This window comes from Mustela putorius, unplaced genomic scaffold (assembly GCF_011764305.1).
Source record: "Mustela putorius furo isolate JIRA1106 unplaced genomic scaffold, ASM1176430v1.1 tig00003834_pilon_pilon_pilon, whole genome shotgun sequence".
Classification (NCBI taxonomy): domain Eukaryota; kingdom Metazoa; phylum Chordata; class Mammalia; order Carnivora; family Mustelidae; genus Mustela; species Mustela putorius.
Genome location: NW_025421987.1, coordinates 103,580,306 through 103,604,460, shown reverse-complemented (window position 1 = coordinate 103,604,460; position 24,155 = coordinate 103,580,306). Strand labels below are relative to the sequence as shown.

The 24,155-nt window shown below is 44.9% G+C and overlaps 2 protein-coding genes across 11 annotated transcripts in view; one reads left to right on the top strand and one right to left on the bottom strand.

The window, feature by feature from the left end:
• The window catches only part of NME9 (NME/NM23 family member 9), a 44,598-nt gene that overhangs the window by 4,401 nt on the left and 16,042 nt on the right, over nucleotides 1-24,155 (bottom strand). For 2 of the 3 annotated variants that reach the window (XM_013061435.2, XM_013061436.2), the window contains exons 8-11: nucleotides 23,539-23,621; nucleotides 22,939-23,031; nucleotides 21,774-21,934; nucleotides 20,393-20,529 (exon numbers count right to left, since the gene is read on the bottom strand). In XM_013061435.2, coding sequence (XP_012916889.1) covers nucleotides 20,393-20,529; nucleotides 21,774-21,934; nucleotides 22,939-23,031; nucleotides 23,539-23,621 — 474 coding nt within the window. Of the gene's footprint in view, nucleotides 1-18,068; nucleotides 18,337-20,392; nucleotides 20,530-21,773; nucleotides 21,935-22,938; nucleotides 23,032-23,538; nucleotides 23,622-24,155 lie in introns of those variants that run through there. The other variant, XM_004762427.3, reaches the window with a different exon arrangement.
• The window catches only part of ARMC8 (armadillo repeat containing 8), a 126,772-nt gene that overhangs the window by 92,996 nt on the left and 9,621 nt on the right, over nucleotides 1-24,155 (top strand). For 4 of the 8 annotated variants that reach the window (XM_013061433.2, XM_045088866.1, XM_004762424.3 and 1 more), the window contains 4 exons: nucleotides 2,278-2,373; nucleotides 6,641-6,713; nucleotides 8,119-8,212; nucleotides 12,453-14,859. In XM_013061433.2, coding sequence (XP_012916887.1) covers nucleotides 2,278-2,373; nucleotides 6,641-6,713; nucleotides 8,119-8,212; nucleotides 12,453-12,486 — 297 coding nt within the window. In that variant the 3' untranslated portion in view covers nucleotides 12,487-14,859. Of the gene's footprint in view, nucleotides 1-2,277; nucleotides 2,374-6,640; nucleotides 6,714-8,118; nucleotides 8,213-12,452; nucleotides 14,860-18,820; nucleotides 19,869-24,155 lie in introns of those variants that run through there. The other 4 variants (XR_006609227.1, XR_006609226.1, XR_006609225.1 and 1 more) reach the window with 4 other exon arrangements.

Below are 24,155 nucleotides of genomic sequence, written 5' to 3'. Positions count from 1 at the left end.
CCTGAAACAAATAATACATTATATGTTAATTTAAAAAAAAAAGTAGAGAGGGAAAACCTAGAATGAACGGTAGACAAATGAGTTTTATTAAATGAAATTTTCAGTATAAAAAAGATGTTTAGCTAAAATTTGTTTCTTTTATAGAAATAAGGCTACTCAGATTATTTTTCTTCTTGTGTCCGCGTTGGAATTTTGTGTCTTTCAAGAATTTGTCCATTTCATCTTTTTCAAATTTATTAACATAAAATTGTTTACAATATTCTCATTATCTTTTTAAGGTTATAGCACTCTTTGCAATATCCCCTCTTTTGTTCTTTATATTGATAATTCCTTTTTCCCTCGTCAGTCCAGCTAGAGGTTTATCAGGTTTTGTTTTTTTGGGTTTTTTTTTAATCTTTTCAGAAAAGCAACTTTTGGTTTCATTGATTTCTCCCCCTATTTTCCATTTCTCTATTTCAGGAATTGGCAAACTGTTTCCACAAAGGGCAAGATAGATATTTTAAGTTTTGTAGGCCATTCAGGCTCTGTGGCAGGCAGCTACTTAACTGTGCTATGCCACAGCCTGAAAGCAGGTATAGACAATATGTAAGCAAGTAGGCATGGCCATCTTCCAGTAACGTTCTGTTTATTACACAGAGAGCGGGTTGGATTTGGTCCACAGGCCATAATTTGCCTCTCCCTACTCTTATCATTAATTTCTGGTTGTTCACCTGAGTGTGTAAGCATGGACATGTGTGTGTGTGTGTGTGTAGCTTTTTTCTCTGCTCCCCTAGCTTATATGTTAAATTGGCTTGGCCCAAGAACTAATTGATCTGTTTACCAATTTTGTAGTAAGGGTTGTGGGGCTTTAGAACTGTAGCTCATGCTGCCATACTGTTCAAACCTGAGGATGCATGGGTATATTCTAACATTCCAAGAAGGGGAATCACTTGCCTGTCTTGCTAAACAAGTCTATTGTCGGAAATATTTCATGAAATCCCCCTCATATTCTGTCTTAGTGGTTAAGAGAGGGATACCTCTTCCCTAGATGAGGCTAAAGATGTTTGTCACTCCTTCCCCTCCCAGAGGCAGCCTTTTTTTTTTTTTTTTTGGTTCAAACCTCAGGACTCATTTTCTGATCAGTGTATTAATCTAAGAAGAATAAGACCACACACTCTTTACATTTGAGGCCTTAGGCCATAGTAAGAAAACAATCTCATCAATTAGGTATAATCTACAAGCTTAATTAGTTTAAGTCTACCAAAAGAAAGGTTAAATTTGGAGAAAATTACTTGAATTTAGACCCCATTCCCACTTCCTACCAGTATCTTTGAGTGGTTCCTTACTGCGCTCCAGGTTTCAGTGTCACTTCCACCAAGAAGCCTTCCCTGATCTTTGCGGTATCAAACAAGTGCATGTCATGCTTTCTCAGTCCTGTTTTTCCTCTGTCACACCACAGTGAAATGTAATTGTGTGACCGCTTCAAGATTAGGTAGTGTGTCTTATTCCTGTCTGACCCTGATACCCTGCAGAGTACATGCACATTGTAGGTGCTCAGTAGATGTTTGCTCAATTACAAAGACTGACACTGGTTCAGTATTCTTTATACAGTCCTTTCACCTTTACGTTGCCCTCCTGCTAGTCTGGCTATGAGATTCCCAACAGCTGACAGGAAAGTCCCCCCAGTACCAATATAGTGATTATCTTCAAGTCACACTATCTTGCCAAATGTTATAGTCCCCCTCCAGTCTCATTAGGCCAAGCTTGACTAAGCTCCTTCACACATTTTCCTTACCTTTCTGTTCCTCTAATCAGGTTTTTAAAAAGTCATGAAATCCTAAATTTACATGGTTAGTGGACCAGGGTACAGGCCTTCACCCAGAAGGTCATGAGCTCAGGAGCAAGCAGCATTTGGAGGTAGAGGGAGAGAGTTTCAGCACCTATGATGCTTCCACCAAAAAGACTACACTTTTGAACAAACCTTGTTGGGTTAGTAACAAGAGCTTCTTTTAGAAATGAAATAATAACAATTCACGTTTTCCCTTTGATTGATGTACATAAGACATAGCTGCCTTTACCCAGTGATGCCCCAAAAGAAACTACTGAAATGTTTGGGTTCTCTTTTGTCTAAGGTAGACTTTTCTTGGCAGTAATGTCAGGAGATAAGAAATCAGAGCATTCAGAATAGAACCTGTGAGAATCCATGTGCTTCAGGTAGAAATTGCCCAAGTTCTTGAGAGAGCTTGCATCTGGAGACTTCAGAGCTTTCCTGATCACCGGCCCTTTGTTCTTTTCCAGACACTGTGCATCTTAGCCAACATAGCAGATGGAACAACAGCAAAAGAACTTATTATGACCAATGATGACATCCTGCAGAAAATCAAGTATTACATGGTAGGCCTTTGTCCCTTTCACTGCTCTGTGGTAGCTGCATTAAAAGGCTCAAAACAAATTGTGCAGAGATTTAAAAAAAAGAATAGACTACTCTGTAGCAGATCCAAGGAACTCTCTTTCATCCCGAGGAAAAAGAAACAGACATGAAGGCCTTGAAGCTTGTGCCATTTGGGCAGTATTACCACCCATTCATTGCCCCATTCCCTGCCTTCGTTGTTTCCTGATTGCCTCCTTCTTAATCGGTGAAGACTTGGGCTCTTGGTTTTCTTTCAGTGTATCCACATCCCTGTCTTCCCTCTCAAGGCTTCTATCTGATGTACATTACCTCTTAAACCCTCGGCACCTCTGGCACTTGTTCTTTGACTGGTTTGCTTGCACAAACACCTCAGCCACCTACTGCCACAGCCATCCCATGGATCTTGTCACCACCAGAAACTGCCCATTGCCAAACCTGGCAATCTTTTCATTCTGTCCGTGTCTCCTAGCAAAACCATAGCTGTGGGTGAGTCTGTCTTCTTTTTGCCTGCCTGTCAGCAACTGCAGAGAAAGGCATAGAACCAACCTGATTGGTTTCGTGTTAATTTCCTGTTTACAAACCCCCTGTGGGTACTCAGCACTGCTTACTACCCACTTGTGATTCTCCTGCAAGCTGACACCTCCCTTCTCTTTGAGAATGGGTTTTTACCTTCTCATTCTTTAAACCTTGAGTTTTCTCTCCCTCATCACTCTTAGTGGTGACCTCACCTTTTGTTTTGTTAAGAGAATAGAAGCCACAGTCCATCAGTTGGCTCCCTTTTGCACCTTGAATAACATCCATATCCCCCTTGTGATGACCTATGAACTATTGCATGACCTGGCTCATCAGTATCCTAGCTCCTCTCATTCTCCTTATCTTTGTTCATTACACTGACTCCTGTTCCTGGAAAAGGCCATGCATGTTTTTTCCTGTCTCAGGATCTTTGCACATGCTGGCTAATCTGCCTGGAACAATTTTCTCCTCTATCCTTCACAGCATGCCTTTTCATCTCTCAGATCTGAGCTCAACTGACAACTTCCTTGTGTGCTCTTATCTATGTGAGTTATTCATTGTTACTGCATTCTGTTCCCCTCGGAGCAGTAGCTCAATTATAGTGATACACATGTGTTTGTTTGTATGCCTGAGTGTAAGTTCCATGAGGGCAAAGCTTCATGTGTTTTGTGCACATTTTTGTATGTCACCTTGGACGATGCTTGGAATTTAGGATGTACTCAGTAAATATTTGTTGAATGAAAACTTCCTGCTTCAACAAGGAACTCTCTATCTTTCCAATACCAGATCCACGTAGCCTCCCTAATCTTTTCAAAGTTACTCTTGATTTCCCATATCCACTGAGATATACCTATTTCTGCTATGCTTTTCAGAGCCAGACTTCTTAAAAGTGTCTTTTGCACATGCTGTCTCCTTCCTCGCCTTTAAATTTTTTCTTACCCATTTCATCTGGCCTCCACTAACATCGGTCAACTGAAACTTCTCTGCTTAAGATCTCCAGTGACCTCCATGATGCCACATCCAAAGGACCATTTTCTCTCCTGATCTCACCTCACTTACAGCAACCTTCAACACAGCTGACCATTTCCTCCTCCTGGAAACATTCCTTTTTCTTGGCTTTCAGTACACCATCCCTCCCTGCTTAGCCCTAGCCCCTCTTCTTTTCTCTCCTACACAGCCTCCTGAGGTCTGTGATCTTTGTTGCACAATGGCATTTTCCAGGGAGTTTTCAAAGATGATAGCCTTGTCCCTTTCCTTTCAAGATTCTGTTTAATAGGTTTGGGTTATAGCCTGGACATCAGGGGTTTTAAAAGTTCCCCAGGCAGGTTGCATGGATGGCTTAGTCATTTAAGTGTCTGCCTTCAACTCAGGTCATGATCCCAGGGTCCTGGGGATTGGGCCCCTAATCAGGCTCCGTGCTTAGTGGGGAGCCTGCTTCTCCCTCTCCCTTTGCCCTTCTTCCCACTCATTCTCTCAATCTGTCTCTCTCTCCCCCTCAAATAAATAAAATCTTTAAAAATATTAAAGTTTCCCAGGCAGTTCTTATGTACAGCTAGAGTTGAGAACCACTGTTTTAGGAGAATCTCATCCACTCCTATGGCTTTTACTATCAACTCTATGCTTTTTTGGTTTCTGGGTTCTGGTCTTGTAGTCAGTTTTGATAAATAGAATAAGCATTACAGTATTTACACTTTCCATAGCATCGTCAATAGAAAGCACAACCACAGTAATGGTTACTGGCCTTCAAAAGCCATGACAATAAGCTTTCCTGATGGTACTTGCAGCTTTACAGATGCTGGTTCTTTTCCTAATGGGGGTAGAGGGTAGAGGAGCAAGGTAAGAGGGTCCCATGGAGGGTGTACTTCCAGACTTGTCTTCTGAACTCTGGACTCCTATATCCTCCTGCCTACTTTACATCTCCATGCACCTGTCTCATGCTTCCTGAAGTTGATGTTTAAAAATGAATTCTTAAATATCTCCCCTAAACCTAAATTTCTTCTCTCCTATTCTTTCTTGTCTTAATACAGTGCCTCTGCCATCTATCCTGTTGCTCAAACCTGGGAGTCAGTCTTGATTTCTTCAGCTTTTTCACCTCATTAATCTGATTTATCAGCGGGTCCTATCAGCCTTTCCTCAAAACCTCATCTTGATTCTTTTTGCTTCTTTCTATCACCACTGCCCTCACCCTGGACCAAGCCATGGCATCTTATGCCTGGTTGACCATAAAAGCCTCCTAGACCCCTTTGCACTGTTTTCCAATCCCTTCAGCCCAGGTGACCTTCTAAAACTGTAAATCACGTCTTCACTTCTCACTCCTTAAATCTTTTAGAAGCTCCCTGTCAACTCAGAGCGAAATCTAAGTCCTTTCCCTAGGGCCCACAAGGGCCCACAATTTAGCCACATCTACTTCCTTGAACTAATGTTGCTGCACTTTGTCTTCTTAGTATGCAGGAGCTCTACAGCTCCTTCTTACCTCAGACCCTTTCAGGAACTTTTCCTTCTTCTCAGTGCCCCTAGGGCCCTGCTCTTTGCACAGTTGGCACCTTCCTGTCCTTTAAGTGTCTGCTTAAATGTTGCCTCCTTCAAAAAGATCTCCAGTTTTCTCCACAGAATTTGTTTCCTTAAAAAAATATGTATTGAATGAACTTAACATTGTAAGCACTTATTTTTTTTTCCTCTGTATAAGTTCATTTATTCAACAAATTGCCCCCATTCATGACCTGAGGCTGAAAGCAATGATAAATTTTGTTCCATCTTGTCTTTGTGGAGCCTGAACTGGGCATGTCTTTAAAAGTCTTGGCAGGTAAAAGGAAAAGAGAATCACCAGCCATAGAATTCTAGTGAAGAAAGCCATGTCGTCTACTTTTTGTCTCTGCATAGTTGAAATATAGGCCTACTTGGCAAAATAAGTACATCTCATCCTTCAAGAAACTGTTGAACATACTATACCACTGATAATTCCCTAGAACATACTATACCACTGATAATTCCCTAGATATGCATATTATTTAAAAGTACTGGAGAGTTTTTTTAATTGACCAATAGGAAAACCATTTATAGAGATTGTTTTACCATTGGATCCTCTGTTGTGTAGGAAAAAGCACTCCCTATAGCTAAATGATCCAACTTAAGGAAAGTGGTTGTACTTTTAGTATATAAAGAAAAGTAAGAATTGTGTTTCAGAGGAATAGGAGGCCCTTTAGCAATAGTAGAAACATTAGATGAATCAAGTAAAGACTCAGGTTTTGGGGGACAAGGCCCCCCAGATAAGGGTAATTTGAATCATAATCAATAATCAATGGCCAAAAACCAAAGCCGCATTCATCTAATTTATTGGCGCCTGGTGACCTGAAAGTTTCCTGATGTAGATCAAGCATAGCCTAAGTGTAAAGCATAGACCCGTCTGATGCCAGTTTGTGTGAATGGATAGAGTGATGTTTGCAAACTGCAGTTGTAGCCCTAGAGGTGTCTTGTTTGGCCTGTCAGAGGGTTTCTAAAATTTGAATGTGAATGTCTTTTGGCAAGTCTTCACTCCCCAGTTTACCAAATTTCCACCACTCTCTTGTCTTTAGCATAACCCATTTACCCATTAGTGATGAGTTTGTGCCCCTCAAGACATTTGAGTTTGAGGGCCTTGCTTCACACTTTTAATCTATTAGAATTGTCTATGGTATGTTACCAAAAAAATTCCTCAAATCAGATTGCCTCCATATTTTTTTCTTTTTCTGCATCAATTAGGGTCATTCACATGTGAAACTTCAGCTTGCCGCTATGTTTTGTATATCAAACCTCATATGGAATGAAGAGGAAGGTAAGAGATTGGTGAGATCTGTTTTGTGGAAAATTATGGGAGGGAAGGTAGCAGATGCCCCTGAGATCCTAGGTGCAGGCATCACTCAGTGGGTCCTGAACATCCAACTAAGTCACCTTGGTATAAGAATCCATATAGGGACTAGCCAGAGTTGGCTCAACAGTTAACACTGAGCCCCATCTTGAAGTCAACACTGCAGGAGATTACAGAGGATGGGGATAAAGGAGACCCTAGAGAAACAAGTGGCAGTCTGTGCCCTTGAGAGAGCTAGGGAGGAGGTTGGGGGATGAACTCGAAGAAGATGAGAGGTGGTAGTGGTTGGGCAGATTCATCTTTCATTGTGTGCAGAGGGGCACATGTAAGGATTACAGGCACATAAGCTTAATGGAGGAGAGGGTGTCTTGGTGAGAAATGAGAAATACACTGTGACTAGGGAAGCAGTCAGTCTATAAGGCGGTTTCTATGGATCAGAGGTTCTCCACCTTGACTGCATATTAGTGTCACCTGAGGAATTTTGCACCAGACCAGTTTAATCAGAATTTCTGGGGGGAGAGGGGGCGGGTTACAGGCACAAGTTTGTTTTTGTTTTTGTTTTAATTCTCCAGCTGATTCCGATGTAGCAAATAGATGTGGAATAGTGGTGGTTCTCAGTGCTGGGCTGACTGCATAAGAATCACCTAGGGAACTTTTTAAAATGCAGATTTCTGGTTTTTACACCTAGAGATTCTGATTCACTGGGTCTAGAGATAAGTGCATGAGTGAGTCACTGCAGGTTCTTCACAGAAAGGAAAGACTCCAGGAGGATTACTCTACCCAGCAGCTGTGTCTAGAACAAAGGAAGGAGGAGAAATTGGATTCAATATGTAGGCCTAGAGACTAAGTATCATCCAGGTGCCAGGGAAACAGAGCCACCCCCAAGGAGGTCCTAGTCTAGTTGGAAGATAGAACAGTATGAAGTTGGAACTGCCACGTGCTAACCAGGAGGCATTAGGAAGTGCTGGGAGGTCAGAGGACAGTGGAAGAGAACAGAAGGGGGAAAACAAGACCTGTCTGGAGTAGAAAGAGCTTGGGTTGATATGCCCAGACAGATGAAATGAAGATGGGCCGATGGCAGTGGGCCTTGTGCCAGGCTAAGGAATCTGACCTTGACCTATAGTCCATGGAGAAATTAATCTATCAGCAGAATCCAGGATGGACTGCAGGAAGGAGAGTCAAGGAGCAGAGAGACCAGTTAGAATGTTGTTAGAGGATCTAAGCATGAGACAGTCCAGCTTCACTGGGGACTAGGGGTTTAGAAGGGTGGGGAGTAAAGGACCCTGGCAATGCTCTAGATTGTTGATTGCACATCAAGGAGACCAACTACCTGGGTCATGTTCCCAGTAACCTGTTAGCGTTAATCTCTTAGGTTCACAAGAACGCCAGGATAAATTACGAGACATGGGCATCGTAGATATTCTACACAAACTGAGTCAGTCACCAGATTCAAACCTTTGTGACAAGTAAGTATCAAAGTAAAAGGGCCTTGTATGTTGGATTCTTTTATGAAAGGGTTTAGCTTGCTTAGTAATTTACACTGCCAAACTTAAAATCTTATAGATGCCTTTTTTTTTTTTAAGATTTTATTTATTTATTTATTTGACAGAGAGAGAGAGAGAGAGCAAGAGAGGGAACACAGCAGTGGGAAAGGGAGAGGCAGAAGCAGGCATCCTGCTGAACAGGGAGTCCGATGTGGGACTCAATCCCAGGACCCCAGGTTCATGACCTGAGCCAAAGGCAGATGCTTAACTAACTGAGCCATCCAGGACTCAAAATCTTTTAGATTCTTGAATTCCCTTCTTAATCTTCTGTGAGCCAACTCTTGTCGCTTTTAAGTAAGAAATAAACTAATAATTTGCAAACTTTTAAAGGTTTTCATCTTATTGTGAGTTAACATGAGCCTGAGCCATCTTAGTGTATATCTGGAGAGAATCCAGGGATCATTCTCTTGATGTTAAAATAGAAAGGAAGGCAAATAATAAAAACATCCATTATCTCAAAATCTCACTGAGCGCCTGCCTTGTGTAAGTCTGGCCCAGCTGCTGAGAATATGACAGTGACCACTGAGGGGTTCCTGTCTTCACCATTTACTGGGAGAGACAAGAATCATAATCAGAGATCCCTCTAACCTCAAAGTAGCCAAAAATGTTCTTCCTATGTACCCTTCCTCCTACCACAGCTTCACTCTGCAGCTCACTTCCATGCTCCCTGACCATGTCCTCTAGGCATACCTGCCCCTTTGCAATGTCACATCTTCATGCATTTATACATTCTGTTCATCTGGTTTGCCATCCCAGTCCCCTCTCCTCTGAATTCCCCATTCATTCAGCATTTTTTTTTTTAATACTAACCTCCACCAGGGACTGTTTTAGGCATTGGAGATAAAATGATGAATAAAATTGTTAAAGTCATTGCCCTTGTGGAACTTACATTCTAGCACAGAAAGAAGATCGTAAACAAGTGAATATGTAATATGATAGCCAGTCATGAGACGTACTATGAAGAAAAATAGTAAGATGAAGGAATGAAGAGTAAGGAAGTTTCTTCTCAGATAGATTGGCCAGTAAAGGCCTCTCTGAGGATGTGACATTTGATCAAACATCTGGATGAAATGAGATAGTCTGCCAGGTAGATGTTCAGAAGACTAGTATTCTAGAAGACTAGTGAGTGCAAGTCTCTGAGGCAGGAATGAGAGTGGCATGTTCAGGAAGACCAGTGGAGCTGCTGAAAAATAAATGAGGGGTAGGGTGATAAGAAGTGTACTCCAGGAGGCAGTGGGGGGCAAGTGAAAAGCCTTGTCGGCCATAGTAGGAACTCTGGATTTTATTAAGAGTTTAATAGGAAGTCATTGGAGATTTTTGAGAAGAAGAGACCCTATCTGACTTGAATTTGTATAAAATCAGTCTGGAGACTCTATAGAGAATCACCTGGGCAGGACCAGAAGCAGGGAGAACAGTTCAAGGCTATTGTAGTCCTGTAGGTATGAGACGAGGGTGGTAGTGGTCAAATTCAGAATTCAGTCTGAAGATAGAGACAACAGGATTTGCTCAGGGATTCAGTGTGTAGGATATTAAAGAGAGGAAAGGAAAATGCCTGGAGTTTTAGCCTGAGCAACTGGATAGGTGTTACCATTTACTAAGATAATGAGAAGTGGGTTGGGATAGGGAAAATCGAGGGTTCCTGTTTGGACATGCCAAGTTTTGGATGCTGTTCGATATCCAAGGGACTTGTCAGGATAGTGGGGCTAAGGGTGTAAACTAGGAGAGTATATAAAACCATGCAGCTGGATGAAGTCACCTAAGGAAAGTAAGAGGAAAGAAGATAGGAGGGCTAAGGACTATGCTCTGGAGCCCTCAAACATTTAGGGGAAAGTGAAAGATCCAGTAAAGGAAAGGAAGGAACAACCAATGAAGCAGGCCTAGAGACCCAGGCACAGGAGTTGTCCTGAAAGCAAGGGAAGAGAATGCTTGGACAATGGCCATTTACCCTTCACAAATCTTATCCGGTTGTCACCTTCTCCAAAAGGTCTTGCCTGACCCATTCTCCACCCTAGGCTTTGTCAGGGGACCCCTTCTGCCAGGGACTCCTGTAGCACCCATAGGACATACCACACTGTGTCATGGCTGTCAGCTTCCTTGTCTGCCCCACTGAAGGGAAGAGGCGCTTGGTAATTGCTCCTCAGGTGAATGGCTGTGCCAGACTCTGGAGCACACAGAGCAGGCTGGGGCCCTGCCTCCCTGAAGCTTGCCATCCAGTGGGTTAAAGAAGACAAATCCCCTAAATAATTGCAGCCCAAGGCTGCTGCTCAGGTGAGTGTCCCATCAAAGGCAGATGAGAGCCAGGCACTTGCTGAAGGCTGGAACTGAGCTGTACTTTGAGGACTGGCCTCCATCTCCATAGCAGCAGTAGCAGCTGCAGACCTAAATGGTGGGCTCTGTCAGCCCATCTCTCCTGGCTAAGAGCCAGAGCACTCCCTGTGTTTCTTTTCTCATGTTCTTCCAGAAATGAAAATAGTTCTGCTTGAAATCTTTTCTAGGATGACCTGGAACATTAAAAGTGGCCTCATTAGCAGGACGTACAATAGGTTTCAGCCCTGGCCTACACTGGCTTAGATCTGTCTGGTGCTGTTTCCCCATATTTGTATGGCACATAAATTTTCAGCAGTTCTTAAACCGCATTAAAAGAATCAAGGTTTGAGCTACCCTACCTAGTCCATCTAAGGAAAGATGACCTTGCCTTAAGGACCATCTATCTGAAAGACTCCTTAGATATTAAGAGATAGCAAGAGAAAAATAAGTTCAGGCTCTCTGAGGTCTAATATAACAAATGTAGACATCCCCGGAGAAGGATTCAGGAGGAGTCTGAATTGGTAGTTCTCATTTTAGTCAAAACCCTCATGTGGACCTTCCCACAATGGCACGTGGAGGTCTGTTACCTAAAGAAGATATCTCAGGTTCCTTCTGTCCTTAAGGCTTAATTAAGGCTTTGTGATCTTTTGACTTTCAAACACTTACAGATGAGGTGCTATTGCCAACCAGCCCTTTCCACCCCAGGCTTCAAGGGCCTTGGGATTGTGAGGTGAGGTAGATGGTCTTTAAGGGGTAGCCTGTGGCATCCTTCATAAGCTTGTTTCTGTAGGAAAATGACCTTGTAGAATCCAACTCGCTTATAACTCAGAGACCATCTGTACAGGGCTTTCCATTTTGATGGATTAGACTATTTGCAGTTACTATATAGAGCCTTAGATAATTGCAAGAATATCTCTTAGTATCCACTTTTAAAACTGTAGGTCATATCCATTACTTGACCATAGAGACTGCACTTGCATCCAGCTTATTGCATGCCCAGTCTACCTTGGCTTACTTTCATCAGCTAATGGTAACTGAACATTTTACCCGTTTCTTTCCATAACCTACTGGGGGAGACCGTTGCTAAAACCTAACTTCCTAATTCCCACAATTGTAGCCTCTTGAGAAATGTTATTAAGCTCATAATTGGAGTAGTAAAGGAGGCCTCCTCAGTCCCAGGTCAAAGAAAGACACTTGTACAAGGATCAGGATGGGTGAGGCCACTGCCCATATCACATCTTCTCTCCAACTAGCTACCTTCTTCCCCAACCACCCTAACAACCCACATCCCCTGCTAGTCAGTGTCAGCAGGCATGATAAGAAGAACGAGATGAAACTATAACCTCCTTCCTCAATTTGAAGGCATTTGAACCATGAGACAGCTTTGGGTTGTGAGCTCTAGGCTCCCCATGCACTTTCTGATCAGCACCTGAATGGTGCTCCCTGGGTCAGTTTTCCTCTTAGCTTCCCAGAATCCGAAGTGTCATCCCCAGTGTCCTGCAGCACCAGCTAAAAACCTGCATGACAGTGGGAGAAAGTAAAGAATTCTGGATCCATCCTAGCCAAATGCCAGTTTTGAAGGGAAACTATAGAATGTCACTGCAGCAGGTGTAAGGACAAGAACAGCCCTTCCTAAAAGAACTTCAGGAAGAGGAATGTAGGCAGTGTGGGTTTGAGGTTGCCTGCTGACCACAGATCTTTGCCCCTTATGGTAGTCGCCCAGTTGTGCTCACTCCAATTCCCTTTGGGGATCTTTTTACACCTCCCCTCCCTTACCATCTTTGAGCCACAGGATTTTTGCCTTATTTATGCCTTGTTTATGAGATGATGGCTAACAGGAACTTTGTGATTTCAGGGCAAAGATGGCACTGCAGCAGTACCTGGCGTGATGGGAGCGCCCTGGGCACCTGCAAGCATCCCACATCCTTGTTAAAGGAAGTACAGGAACTAGCCTCATTTGATTCCTTCTATTTGCACAAGTCACCTTGGACTGCAGGGAGCTGTTTTGCAAAAGCAATTTGGTAGGCTTAGATCTCAAATTCATCTTGAGAACATTTTTTTGAGGTAGTAATTTCCTCAGAGGACTGTTGTGTTTTGTTTTGTTTTTTTCTGAGCTACCTGGACTCTTTATTAGAACAATCAATCATTTTCCTTTGGACCTACAATTTTTTGCCTATGCTGCAGCCACTTTGTGAGTGAGAATGAATGTGTCTCTGCACACACAGGTGTGTGTGCATGTGTATGCACGTGGGTCAGAATGAATGGATGTGTGTGTGTGTGAGGGATACCTCAAATTTTTCTTTTCTTATTTTGTGTGAAAATCTCTTTTCTACAGATTTTCCAGGGTTTAAGCATTGCTTGCTGTATAAAAAACTTTACTGAATTATATACAGTTTGAATGAAATGTTATTTTAAAAACAAAACAATTGTTAAGTGTTCCATAAAGGTTATGTTGAATTTTGGTCAGATGAATATTTGTAAGTAAAAAATATATGCATTTCTGAACCTCAACTTACATAGATTTTCTTTATAAAAAAAAAAAGAAAAATAAAGAAAAAAAGGTTGGCTATAGTTGGCCTGAGTAACAGGCATGATATATGGTGCTGTGCAAAATAGTAAGCTAGCATCTTACTGCCATCAATATCAGCAGGTACAGAGCCTCTTTTCAGCCTAATTCAATAAGCTCTCAGGCTTCCAAGTCAAATGGACAGGGTGGAGTGGAGTGAGGCAACAAATCATAGGATTTTTGAACCATCAAGGGGAAATAGAACTACTGATAGTGAAAGCCCAGCCCTGACTCTGGCCGGCTGCACTTGGCAGGAACTGGGCACCAGGATCCTCCCAATAGCCCTAAATCCTGTCACTGGTGTAACGGTATCTGGCAGGATTTAGAGCCAGTCATGGAAACTTATGCTCAAACTAAAGTAAGTCATCACTTCCTGGAAACAAAGTCCGATCACCTTGTGCTTCCTGAAACAGCATATCACTGTGAAACTAAAGAATGCTCTACAGACTTATCTGTAGAAAGAAGTGAAGAACAGGATAGTTTAGAAAGCTGGTTTTCTCTTAGCTATACTCAGCTAATTCTACTAGTCACTCAGGACTGCTATTCAGTGTGCTTTTTTAAGACAAGATCAAAATTTGAGTAAGACGTGGCTGAGATCTCCTGCATGAAGTCCAGAGCACTGAAGTTTGATCGAGGGAAAGGGACTCTCGCCAGAGCATGAAAGATGGCTTCTTGTACTGAGAGTGCTACTTCGCCCTTCGCGTGGCACCCAGCTCCAGCTTCTGGGGCGGCTTCAAAGTGAACTTCGCAGAGGTTGCTCTTGACTGTTTGAAAGAACAACCAGCCTTCCTTTCCCTTTGCTAAAAGAAGTTCAGAGGCATTGCGGCCCAGAATCAAGGTCTGTGGCCCAGAAGCTTGCCATGAGTGTGCACCACTGGCAGAGTCCCAAGCCTACCAGCCACTCCTGATGGGGTTGCTCACCCCGCAGTCACCCCATCACCAACCTGCACCTTCCTTGGAGGATTTAAATATGTTTGATTGCAAATGAATGTTTTTAAGTGTATTTAATGCAGTTTTTCCTGTTCTCAGCATGACCACCCAAGATTCAAACACAGAGATTTCAAAGTTCTTTTTTTCTCCCCAGAACATCACTAATTTAAAAGTCTGTCACAACAGGAACTTGGGTTTTGTGTGGACGTCAGTGCTAATGTGAGAACGCCAGTTTAAAGAGAATTAAATTTGTTGGGAATAAAGCCTTATATAGGCCCACTCATTGAAACTTCTAGTACTGAGAAAATATCCTTGGTTGGCATTTGTAATACACACACTATAGAGTTGGTATTTAAAAGTACCAGGTAAATATTAAGGAAACCAATAATGAATTGCTGAGACAATCTTGTACCCAGATAGCATTAGAAAGCTGAAAGCCCAATGAAATAAAATTTTCACACTTCAACTCTGTGGATAAATCTTGCCTGTGGCTATAAACAGATGGTCAAAGAAAAAGTGCTTTACTATAATTAACTTTTCTGATTTGAATGAAGGAAAAATGTATTTATTTAAACAAAGCTGTTTGCTGCTTTAGGCAGGTGCAGTGTTCAGTCAGCAAGGAAGTGGGAGGAATGGGGCGTGGTCTGTGTCTCCACCCGAGTCCTTCACTAAGCTTCTCGCTCTCTCTAATACTGCATTCTGTTTCTCCTTTTGTGCCCTGATTGTAACCCAAAATTTATGAACTAGAAAAGAATGTCCAATTTAATAAGTTGCATTTTTTTTTTCCTTAAGCACTTTATGCAGAACAATACATGTTCTTCTGGTAGTGTTTGGATAATGATTTTAACACATGCTAATAAAAGCCAAGAAAAAAATCATGGCAACTTCTAAAAAGGAGTCTGTTTTCCAAATGTCTAGAACATTAGGAAACATTGGAAGATAACGTGTCCTGGCTTTTTGGAACCTATGCTTCTTGGTGAATAGTAGGCCGGGAAGTGACTGCATTTCAGAATGGGTGCCGGTGCCCTGTGGTGGTTACAGCTGTGCTACAGGGGCCATCGGCAGCAGTCTGGGAACCCTCTTCTTGGCCTCCTGAAGTCTAGCGGACCTTTTACGAGTGGCCACTCCCAGCCACCAGGACCTCCCCAGTGTTGTGCCCACTGCCTCCATCTTCTCCTCAGCCCCTTACGAATGCCACGCTTCCACTGTCACCACCCGCTGGACTTAGGCCAAGAATTTGGTGGATGACCAGCGGCCCCGTACACAAGCAGCTATTCCTCTGCAAGGAAGCCCAGGTGCTCTTCACGACTGCACACTGCCTTCTTTTCCCCATCTCTAAAACGTAGAGAAGCACCTCTTACCTCTAGGCCTCCCTAGAAACAGAAAGCCAGAGACATCTACCCCAGAGCGTGGAGGATTGGGGAGAAAGTGAGTGGTGGTGAGGTGGTTGGCAGGGGAAGGAACTCCCTTGCCACAGGGCAAACAGGAAAGTGAGACCTGGGAAATGGGAGACTGACCCCAAGTTCTAATGGAGAGCTGAGAGGAGGAGGTCCCAACACCTTGCCACCTGGGATAGGGGCTGGTGCTACCCCAGTCCTGCTCCTTTGCACATTTCTCCTGATTGCTGGGCAGAGAGGCGTGTGTCCATTTCCAGCAGGAGAGTAGTTTTGGTGTACTGCCTGGCCTCTGGAAAAATTGGGAACCCCCACCTCAAGGGCCACATCATGGCCTACGTAGCCACCTTTCCTCCCTTTATGTAGCCCCTGGCTCCTGGTCTTGGCTCTGCTGTGTACGTGGCCCTCTTGCTGAGTGGGGAGCCAGAGCCAGTGTTAGAAAGGAACCACCCGGGGCTCCTGGATGTCTCAGTGGGTTAAAGCCTCTGCCTTCGGCTCAGGTCCTAGGATCAAGCTCCGCATTGGGCTCTCTGCTCAGCAGGGAGCCTGCTTCCCCCTCTAGCTCTCTGCCTGCCTCTCTGCCTACTTGTGATCTCTCTCTCTCTCTCTCTCTCTCTGTCAAATAAATAAATAAAATCTTCAAAAAAAAGAAAGGAACCACCCTCTATTTCATGCAGCGGGGCCTGCCGTCCATCCTATTAGGCATTCACACCCAGGAGCTGAGAGGCCTTAATGGCCAAAACAGCACCCACCTGCATACCCTGGTTTGCTCCCATTGTAGGAAGCCAGACCCAGGGTCTGTGCCAAGGAGTTCCACCCTGAGAGTGGGCTGACGTTTTAGCCACTCTCACGAGACTTCTCTCCTCCAACACCACTCCCTCCCCTGCACCTCTATTCCTTCTGCTTTGAACCTTACAGATTCTGAAAAGAAATGTTCTACCAAGTTATAGATGGAAAGGGGGTGTCCCCACATTCCCCTGCTATTGCCCCTCATGCCTTCCCCTCTGCCAGCCCCACTACTCCCAGCTACTTCCTGGGGAGACTCAAAGGCCATCACAGACAGCAACGTGCATCACCCCTACAGTCTCAGTTCCCCCACCTACTCTTCCTCTCACCCCATTGCTTTCAGAGGCTTTGGGCAAACCATTTCTCATCTCTTCAGTGATGGAAGATCCTTGGCTTCCCAACTTCTGGGGAGATCAGATGGCGGTTACCCCTAAGTAGCTCATTCAGAGCCATGTAACACCTGTGCATGTAGAAGACCAGATGCAGGGTTCTAATGTTTCTCCAAGGCTTTGAATCCCCCTCTTGAGCCCACTCACAAGGGAAGAGCACAGCCCCATGGTGAATTCAGTTTTCCTGACATCCTGTCATGGAGAGACCCTCTGAGTACATTGTTTCTCATGGAGGTCAGTACAGATGCTATGAACACAATGGGCATGTATTTTTGCATCTAAAAGTGACAAAAAGTCATGGGGAATGCAGCCACCCACCCAGCATCACAGGCCTTTCTCCCCACTTCACACAGCCTGTTTCATCCTTCTGTCCCCAGTGCCTGCATGGCATTGGCATAAAGAGTAATGCACCCATGAAGAGCAGTCTTCTGGGAGCTAACTGCGCATTTAAAGAACTTCAAGTCACAAGCGAAGTCTTCTGGAGAAAACCAGCAAGTGAAAGGAAGTCGCTAACATTTGCCTTGGGGAGTAGAACATCGCCTTTTCCTCAGAAAGGAAAGTGGATGCTTGGGCTTAGTGAATTTTCAAATAGACCAAAGAGCAAACCAGCAGGAGGGAATGGCTATCCATGTTAATACTCACAGAGGTAATAATAGTTACTTTTTATTGAGAACCTCATGAAATGTTCAACCTCAGGGGCACAGCCATGGAAGGATGGCTCAACCAGGTGATTTAGTGAAAGCCGGAGGCAACATGGCTCTACTGGGAGCTCTTGGACTTTAAAATTAGGTAGTAGCCAGAATCAGAAACCAAAGAAATGGGGAAAGGGAGCACCAAGAAAATCAGATGACTCCTGGTTCCAAATATAACTCCAAGCATTTCTTTTTTTTTTTATTTGAGAGAAAGAGAGAATGAGAGAGAGAGAGAGAGGTCAACAGGAGAAGCAGACTCCCTGTCAAGCAGGGAGCCCAATGTGGGACTCGATCGCAGGACTTCAGGATCATGACCTGAGCAGAAGGCAGATATTTAATCCTGAGCCACCCAGGAGCCCCTCCAAGCATTTCTTTATGAACATGGCCTGATGCATGGAAAGCTTCAGGTCGCCAACTGGGCAGCATTGCAGGACTGTCCCCATGACTGGGTAGGCAGCAGGAAGATTAAAGCCAATTTCTATCTGCTTCCATGTCCATATGCCTAGAAGTGTTATAGCCAATCTTTTTGCACTATTTTCAAGTTCACTCTAAACCTGTTTAGTCCAATGAGTAGATTTGTTATTGGGGAAACGCTATCCTATATAACTCAGTATCCTCTGAGATGACACCATACCATACCAGGGTACCAAAACAGATGTCCATTTATTTTATAAAATCCCAGAGGTAGCAAAAAACAACAACAACAAAAACCTGTATGTTTTACATACTGTTTAATAAGGCAAGAAAATATATACTATTTTTATTGTTCATAAGACATAACTAAACCAAAAAAGTATTGGGGCTGAAAAGAGTGAGTTCCAATTCTGGAGCTGCCCTATGGGCAACTGATTCAAGCGCACTGACAGCTCATATGGCCTTGCCCCTGGTCACATGCTCTGGAACAGCAGCCCAGCCTCTCAGTCTGTGTCCTCAGGGAAGCAACGTGCCTCAGTGGGGCCCACCGCTCCTTCAGCCCCGTGGCCTGTGGGATGACAGATGTTCTACAGGACTTCTGAAATGTAACCCTGTTCCTATACTCTGTCCCACTCACCATCCACAAGGCAGCAGGAAAAGGGGATCTAAATACATCACAGACAGTGAAGCAAGGGGTCAGGGTGGGAGGGACAGCAGAGAAAGGTCCTAATAGGTGTGTTCCAGACCAGGAATTAAAAATTAGGAGAATGAGGGGCACCTGGCTGGCTTAGCTGATGGAGCACGAGACTCGATCTTGGGGTTGTGAGTTCAAACCCCATGTTGGGTGTAGAGATTACTTAAAAATAAAACCATTTTTAAAAATCAGGAGAATGAGTAATATGTTGAGGACTTAAATGTGTCAGGCTCCAGGTTAAGAACTTCAGTATCCTTTGTCTCTTTCCATCTTCACAACAGCCCTGTGGGGAAGATCACTATTGTGGGGATATTATTATGGGGCTAATAATGGGTCTGTCATTATCTCCATTTCGCAGATGAGGAAACTGGGTCCCAGAAAGGTAAATAACTTTCCCGAGGCTATTCAGCTGATAACTAGCGGAGCCAGGATTCAAACCCAGGATGATCTTGTCTCCAGTGCCCTTGATCCCTGACACTTAGCAGAGAAAGCGATGGGTAAGTTGGAAGCAAACTGCTCCTGACGACTGAGAAGGCCTGACACATCAAATGAGCAGCACTTCAGTACCCTTACAAGGCTGCTTCAGAGTCATGCTCTCAGGAGGCTGGGCATTTATTCCTGGGATGTCTCTGGGCTCAGACCCCTGTGAAGTGTCCCCATAGCTCATTATCACCTGGGGCCCAAAAGTCAGGCTCATGATCTCCCAACACTCTCCTCTAGCTCCATTGAGTATTTCCCAGCCGGGCTACCCTCGTCTTTCCCCAGACTTGGCCCTGAGTTCTACCACTTGTTTCCGATGGCCCCCCAAAAAGGATGAAGATGTGTCATGACCCTGGACACATAAGGAAATACATCATGAGCACTCTCTTGAGGGCAGGTTCCTTGAGGAAAGCAGGCCCTCGTCACCAGAGTAAGATCTCCTCCCAGCCGGGGAATGGCCGAAGAACCACAGCACACACTCACATGTGTCAACCCGGGTCCCTATAAAGCCACACTTGCTGTGATCTCTCCACTGTACACCCCACCATCACACCCAGCTCGCCCCTTGGCTGGCAGCAGGCAGCCACGAGAATTAAATGAGGGCCAGCACAGGCCAGCTCCCATCCCCTCTTCCGATGCCCTCAGACCACCTATTCTCACTCAGCTGGATTCAGATCCTGAGGACACTGAACATACAAAACATTTAGGTAAGTGTATTGGTTAAAACCCGAACATTGGTGCACAAGTATGTTACCATTTCAGATCTACATCCAGCCTTCTCCCAGGAATGCCACCCTCATATCCTTTGCTTTTCCTAGGATATTCACCCCCTGGTCCCTCCCACCTCACCTCAGGCTCAGACCACAGATACCCAACTCGGCAGCGGGAGCATCAGGGGCCAGGCCTAGTTCTACTTGTGGAGTGGGGTAAGTCACATGAACTCTGGACCTCTCCGGTTTCTCACCCAGATTTGGAGGTGGAGATGACCTAGCATGCTTTTCCCAAAATGTGGGGGCAGAGGAACAAGAACCACAGCAGGCTCAGAGTCCTTTCGTATAATGCTCCACTGCCCAGCAACACCCCCACGGGCCTGGCATGAGGTTTGGGAAGTGCAGAGGAAGTGAGGAAGTGAAATCTGGCCTCTAACTGGCTTTGAAGCAGGGTTCTAGTAAGCTAGTTACATTTTCCCTGTGGTTTCCACAAGAAAATGCAAAGTAACTTTGCAATGAAAGTACAAATGCAGAAAAAAACAAAAGGTAATGAAGATTAAAAAGCAACATCATTACTCTGAGGAAACAGAGAACAGACTAGGACTACTGCTAAAGTTATATAATGGCCCCTCTTTATCAAATAGGACCTTATTAGATCGAAGATTCTGTTACCACATAGTTATTACCCCCCCAAATATTCAGTGCAGATTTAATAAAGACAAACTGCCTTGATGACTTACATAAAGAAGCTTCTAGAAGTTCATCTGAAAACTTAAATGTGGGGAAGAGCAACGCCAGTTCTCGGCTGGCGTCCTCTCTGTCCTGGCTTCCGTGGACTGCATTGAAGGGCATTTCTGTGCCAAACTGAGCTCGGAGACTGCGAACATTGGCAAAACAAGAAACAATTGTTTCATTTGAAAAGAAACTTTTGCTCTCTGGCAACATGGGCACCAGCAACCAGTTAGCCCCTTGCACTTCTGTGAAATGGTTTTTTCTGCATTGGAAACGCCAAGAACAACAGCAAGGACAGTAGCTGACATCTATTTCAGCAAGAAGTGTGCTGGGCATGTTGCCAAGTACTCACATACACGATCCCGTTTCGTTTGTGCCACAGCTCTGTGAAGGACACTCTGTCACAATTCTCAATTTAAATATGCGTGAGTCACAGTGTAGGCTCGAGAGCTGCCATTTTGTTGATCTCACTACCAGGGACTAACGCCCTGCCAAGAGCTCGATGTAGGTGTGCTTCGTTAATTCCTTAATAACCCCGTAAGATAACACTAATACTGCCAGGGCTTCCTTTGCATCAAGCACTGTTCCAAGCGTTTCATATACATATATGTATATACACATACAGACACACACACACACATGCGTACATATGCTCATTTAATCCTCTCATCAATGTGTGAGTCATTGTAGTATCCATTTTTCAGATAAAGAAATTGAGGCACAGAGGGATTAATGTATGGCCCTAGGGAGTACTCTTAACAGCTCCCAGGACAGGTGTCATAACCCCATTTTACAGATGAGAACTGAAGCTCAGAAAAAGGACTTATTCGAGTATGTGGTTAGCTAGGATCTGAACCCTGGGCTGTCTTATTAGTCCCATGTATGAATGTTCTGGTCTCCCACAACTGCAAGGTACAACTGCAGTTATTTAGTCTCTTGCTCATTTCCTTTCTGGTCACTGGGGCTCTCTCAGCTTCAAAGACAAGGCACAGTGGGTTTGGCATTGATGCCAGGCTAAATACAGGGCCACGGCAGCCTCGTGCAAAGTGCAGAACCAAGTGCTCAGAATCCAGGGGGCCTCAGAACACCCTGTGTGAATCCTTAGGCTCTGCCCAGAGTCTCTGACTTGGCAGACTTTGGCGGGGACCTGTAATCCGTATTTCCTGGATGTGTGTTGCCTTTGTTTCTGGAACCACACTGTGGAACTCCCTAACTGTAGGACTAGATCTGAGAGTGAGGGTAGCAGGGTCTCCTCACATAGATAACAAAGAGGTCAGCGTCTCTCCAAATATATGTAACGGGATTTGGGGCTGAATATAGAGCAAGGCTCTGGGCTTCTTTGGATGCAGGTTTTGAGACAAATGAAAAGACGACAGCTGGTGACATCACCTGTCAGGCTGCTCCCTCCTTGCTACATCAGGGTCACAGGGCCCCATGAGCGTCCGCCAGGCAGTGATCACGTCCTCAGTGCCCTCGGGATCAGGCCTGGTGAGGATCAGGAGGTGGCTCGGTCCACTGCACATGTGGTGAACCAGCTTCTCAAATGCCTCCTAGCACAAGGAGAGGAAACAATGACCCAGGGCAGAGTTACTGGGGTCTCTAGTGGGTCAGTGGGCCCATAGCACCTGCAGGAAGGGAGGAGTCAGTGAGCAGCCTTGCCACCAGCCACCATGTCCATGGAGGGCCCATGGGCAGGGTGGTGGTGACCAGCAACACAAAGAGAACCCAGACGAAGGCAAAACCAGGAAAATGAGACTTGGATTTGATTTATTTGGGGTTGAATGAGAGACTATAACAAGGTAAGTAGGGACATGTGTGTGGAAATCATGTGGATGCTGGATAACCATGGGGTGCCGTGTAGCTAAGACTTATTTTTTGCAATGCCTTACAACTCTTCCCCCTGCTTCAAGTAGCAGTTTTCCTTTGGGGAGAGCCCTTCCCCGGTTCACTTGGCCTAGTCTGGCTGACAACAGTGATGCCTCTCCACCCCCTCCACTGCCACTCTCTAAACACACACACCTCACCTGAAAGGTGGGGCTACGGCCAAGCGGGGTCCATGAGGCCTCCATCCCAAGTATCCCAAGTAGGGGAGGCAGAAGCGGAAGTGAGTGGAAAGTGGTTGAATCTAAGTTGTCCAACAGCAGCACCTAAAGTGACTGTTCATGGGATTCTGCTCCTAAGCTCCCTATAACTCTATGCCTCCTAGCACAAGGAGAGGAAACAGTGACCCAGGGCAGAGGTTCTTCTCCCCAGCACCTTCTTGTTCAACTCCTTCAACTCTCTTCTTCAGTTCTGGGACCTATGGAGTATTCTTCCAAGAAATTCTTCATGTCATCACTTAAGTTAGAATCAAAATCTCTTCCTTGCAGCCAAAGAACTTTCTACCTAACACACACTATAATCTTTAAGAGCAAATCATGGCCTTCTAGCTGTTCATATTCTTGTTCTTCCTAATACTCTATTTTCTCCCAAACTAACATCAATCTATAAACATATGTTGGGGAAAGAGAAAGATATGGGAGTGGGTTGGACATGTAGAAGCAAAGGAGCTGACCTCTCCAGCTTTGTGCTGATAGAAAAGCCGCATTTCTGCTTCTGTCATGGTTCTCTCTTCATTTGCTAAAATGTCAAAACCGGCTTCGTGGATCTGTAATGTGCATATATATATGTTGTGAAAGGGAAAATCAAGCCCAAATTCACATTCACATTTAAGTGAGCTGAAAAGTAAAAGATAATGGGAAAGGGAACATTAAAGGCAGCGAAGACCCTCATCCTCATCACATCTGTCCCAAACAGCTATAGAATGTGTCATTGACTTGGGGCGCCTGGGTGGTTCAGTGGGTTAAGCCTCTGCCTTAGGCTCAGGTCCTGATCTCAGCATCCTGGGATCGAGCCCCACGTCGGGCTCTGCTCAGTGGGGAGCCTGCTTCCTTCTCTCTCTGCCAGCCTCTCTGCCTACTTGTGATCCCTCTGTCAAATAAATAAATAAAATCTTTTAAAAAAAAAAATGTGTGATTGACTTAACTGGCATTTTGGTTGGAGCTCCTCAGCAGCCTCCTTTTCCAATAGTACACTGTTGTTCTATGTCCCGCCCCTGCTTTTCCACCAGAGGAGACATGAGGGCAGTCTGTCCAGGAAGCCTGGTCTTTCTTACCTTCATAATAATCTCATCAGTCTTTCCATGGACCACTGCATCTGGCTTAATGATGGCCAAGGTGCAGGTCTTCCCTGATGAAGCTGCAAGAAGCAGACGATAGTGCTGTCAGACGCTGGACTCCTGGCACCCATCTTTGAGGCTCTCAGGGTATCCGCAGGGACCATGCAGCCTCTGCACACAGCTCCCAGGGCTCCCGTGCTGGCCTCTGGGCTGTGCTCCTGCACACTTGGACTCTAGTCGAGGCGTGGGTCAGGCTACAGACCTCACCCTCTACCTGGCTCCAAGGGACGGAGAGAGACAAACGACTTGATCCTGGGAGAAGAGGGGTGAGGTGGAGGTGGGGAGGGAGGAAGGGAAGGGAGAGCAGGGAAGAGATCAGAGACCAACCACTCAGGAACAGAAGCCCAGCAACAACTGAAAGAGTTGGCTTGGAGCTGGGGAACACTGGAACAGAGGGAACACTCGCTTGTGCCTTCCTGTCACCTCCCCTGATTTGGAGCCTCTAAGTGCTGTCTACTGTGTTCTCCTCTCACTCTTCTAGCTACTTCGCCAGAGCTTCTTTTTAACTTTCCTGGCATATGGGCAGTGAAGACTGCCCCAGGCCCTGAGTCTCT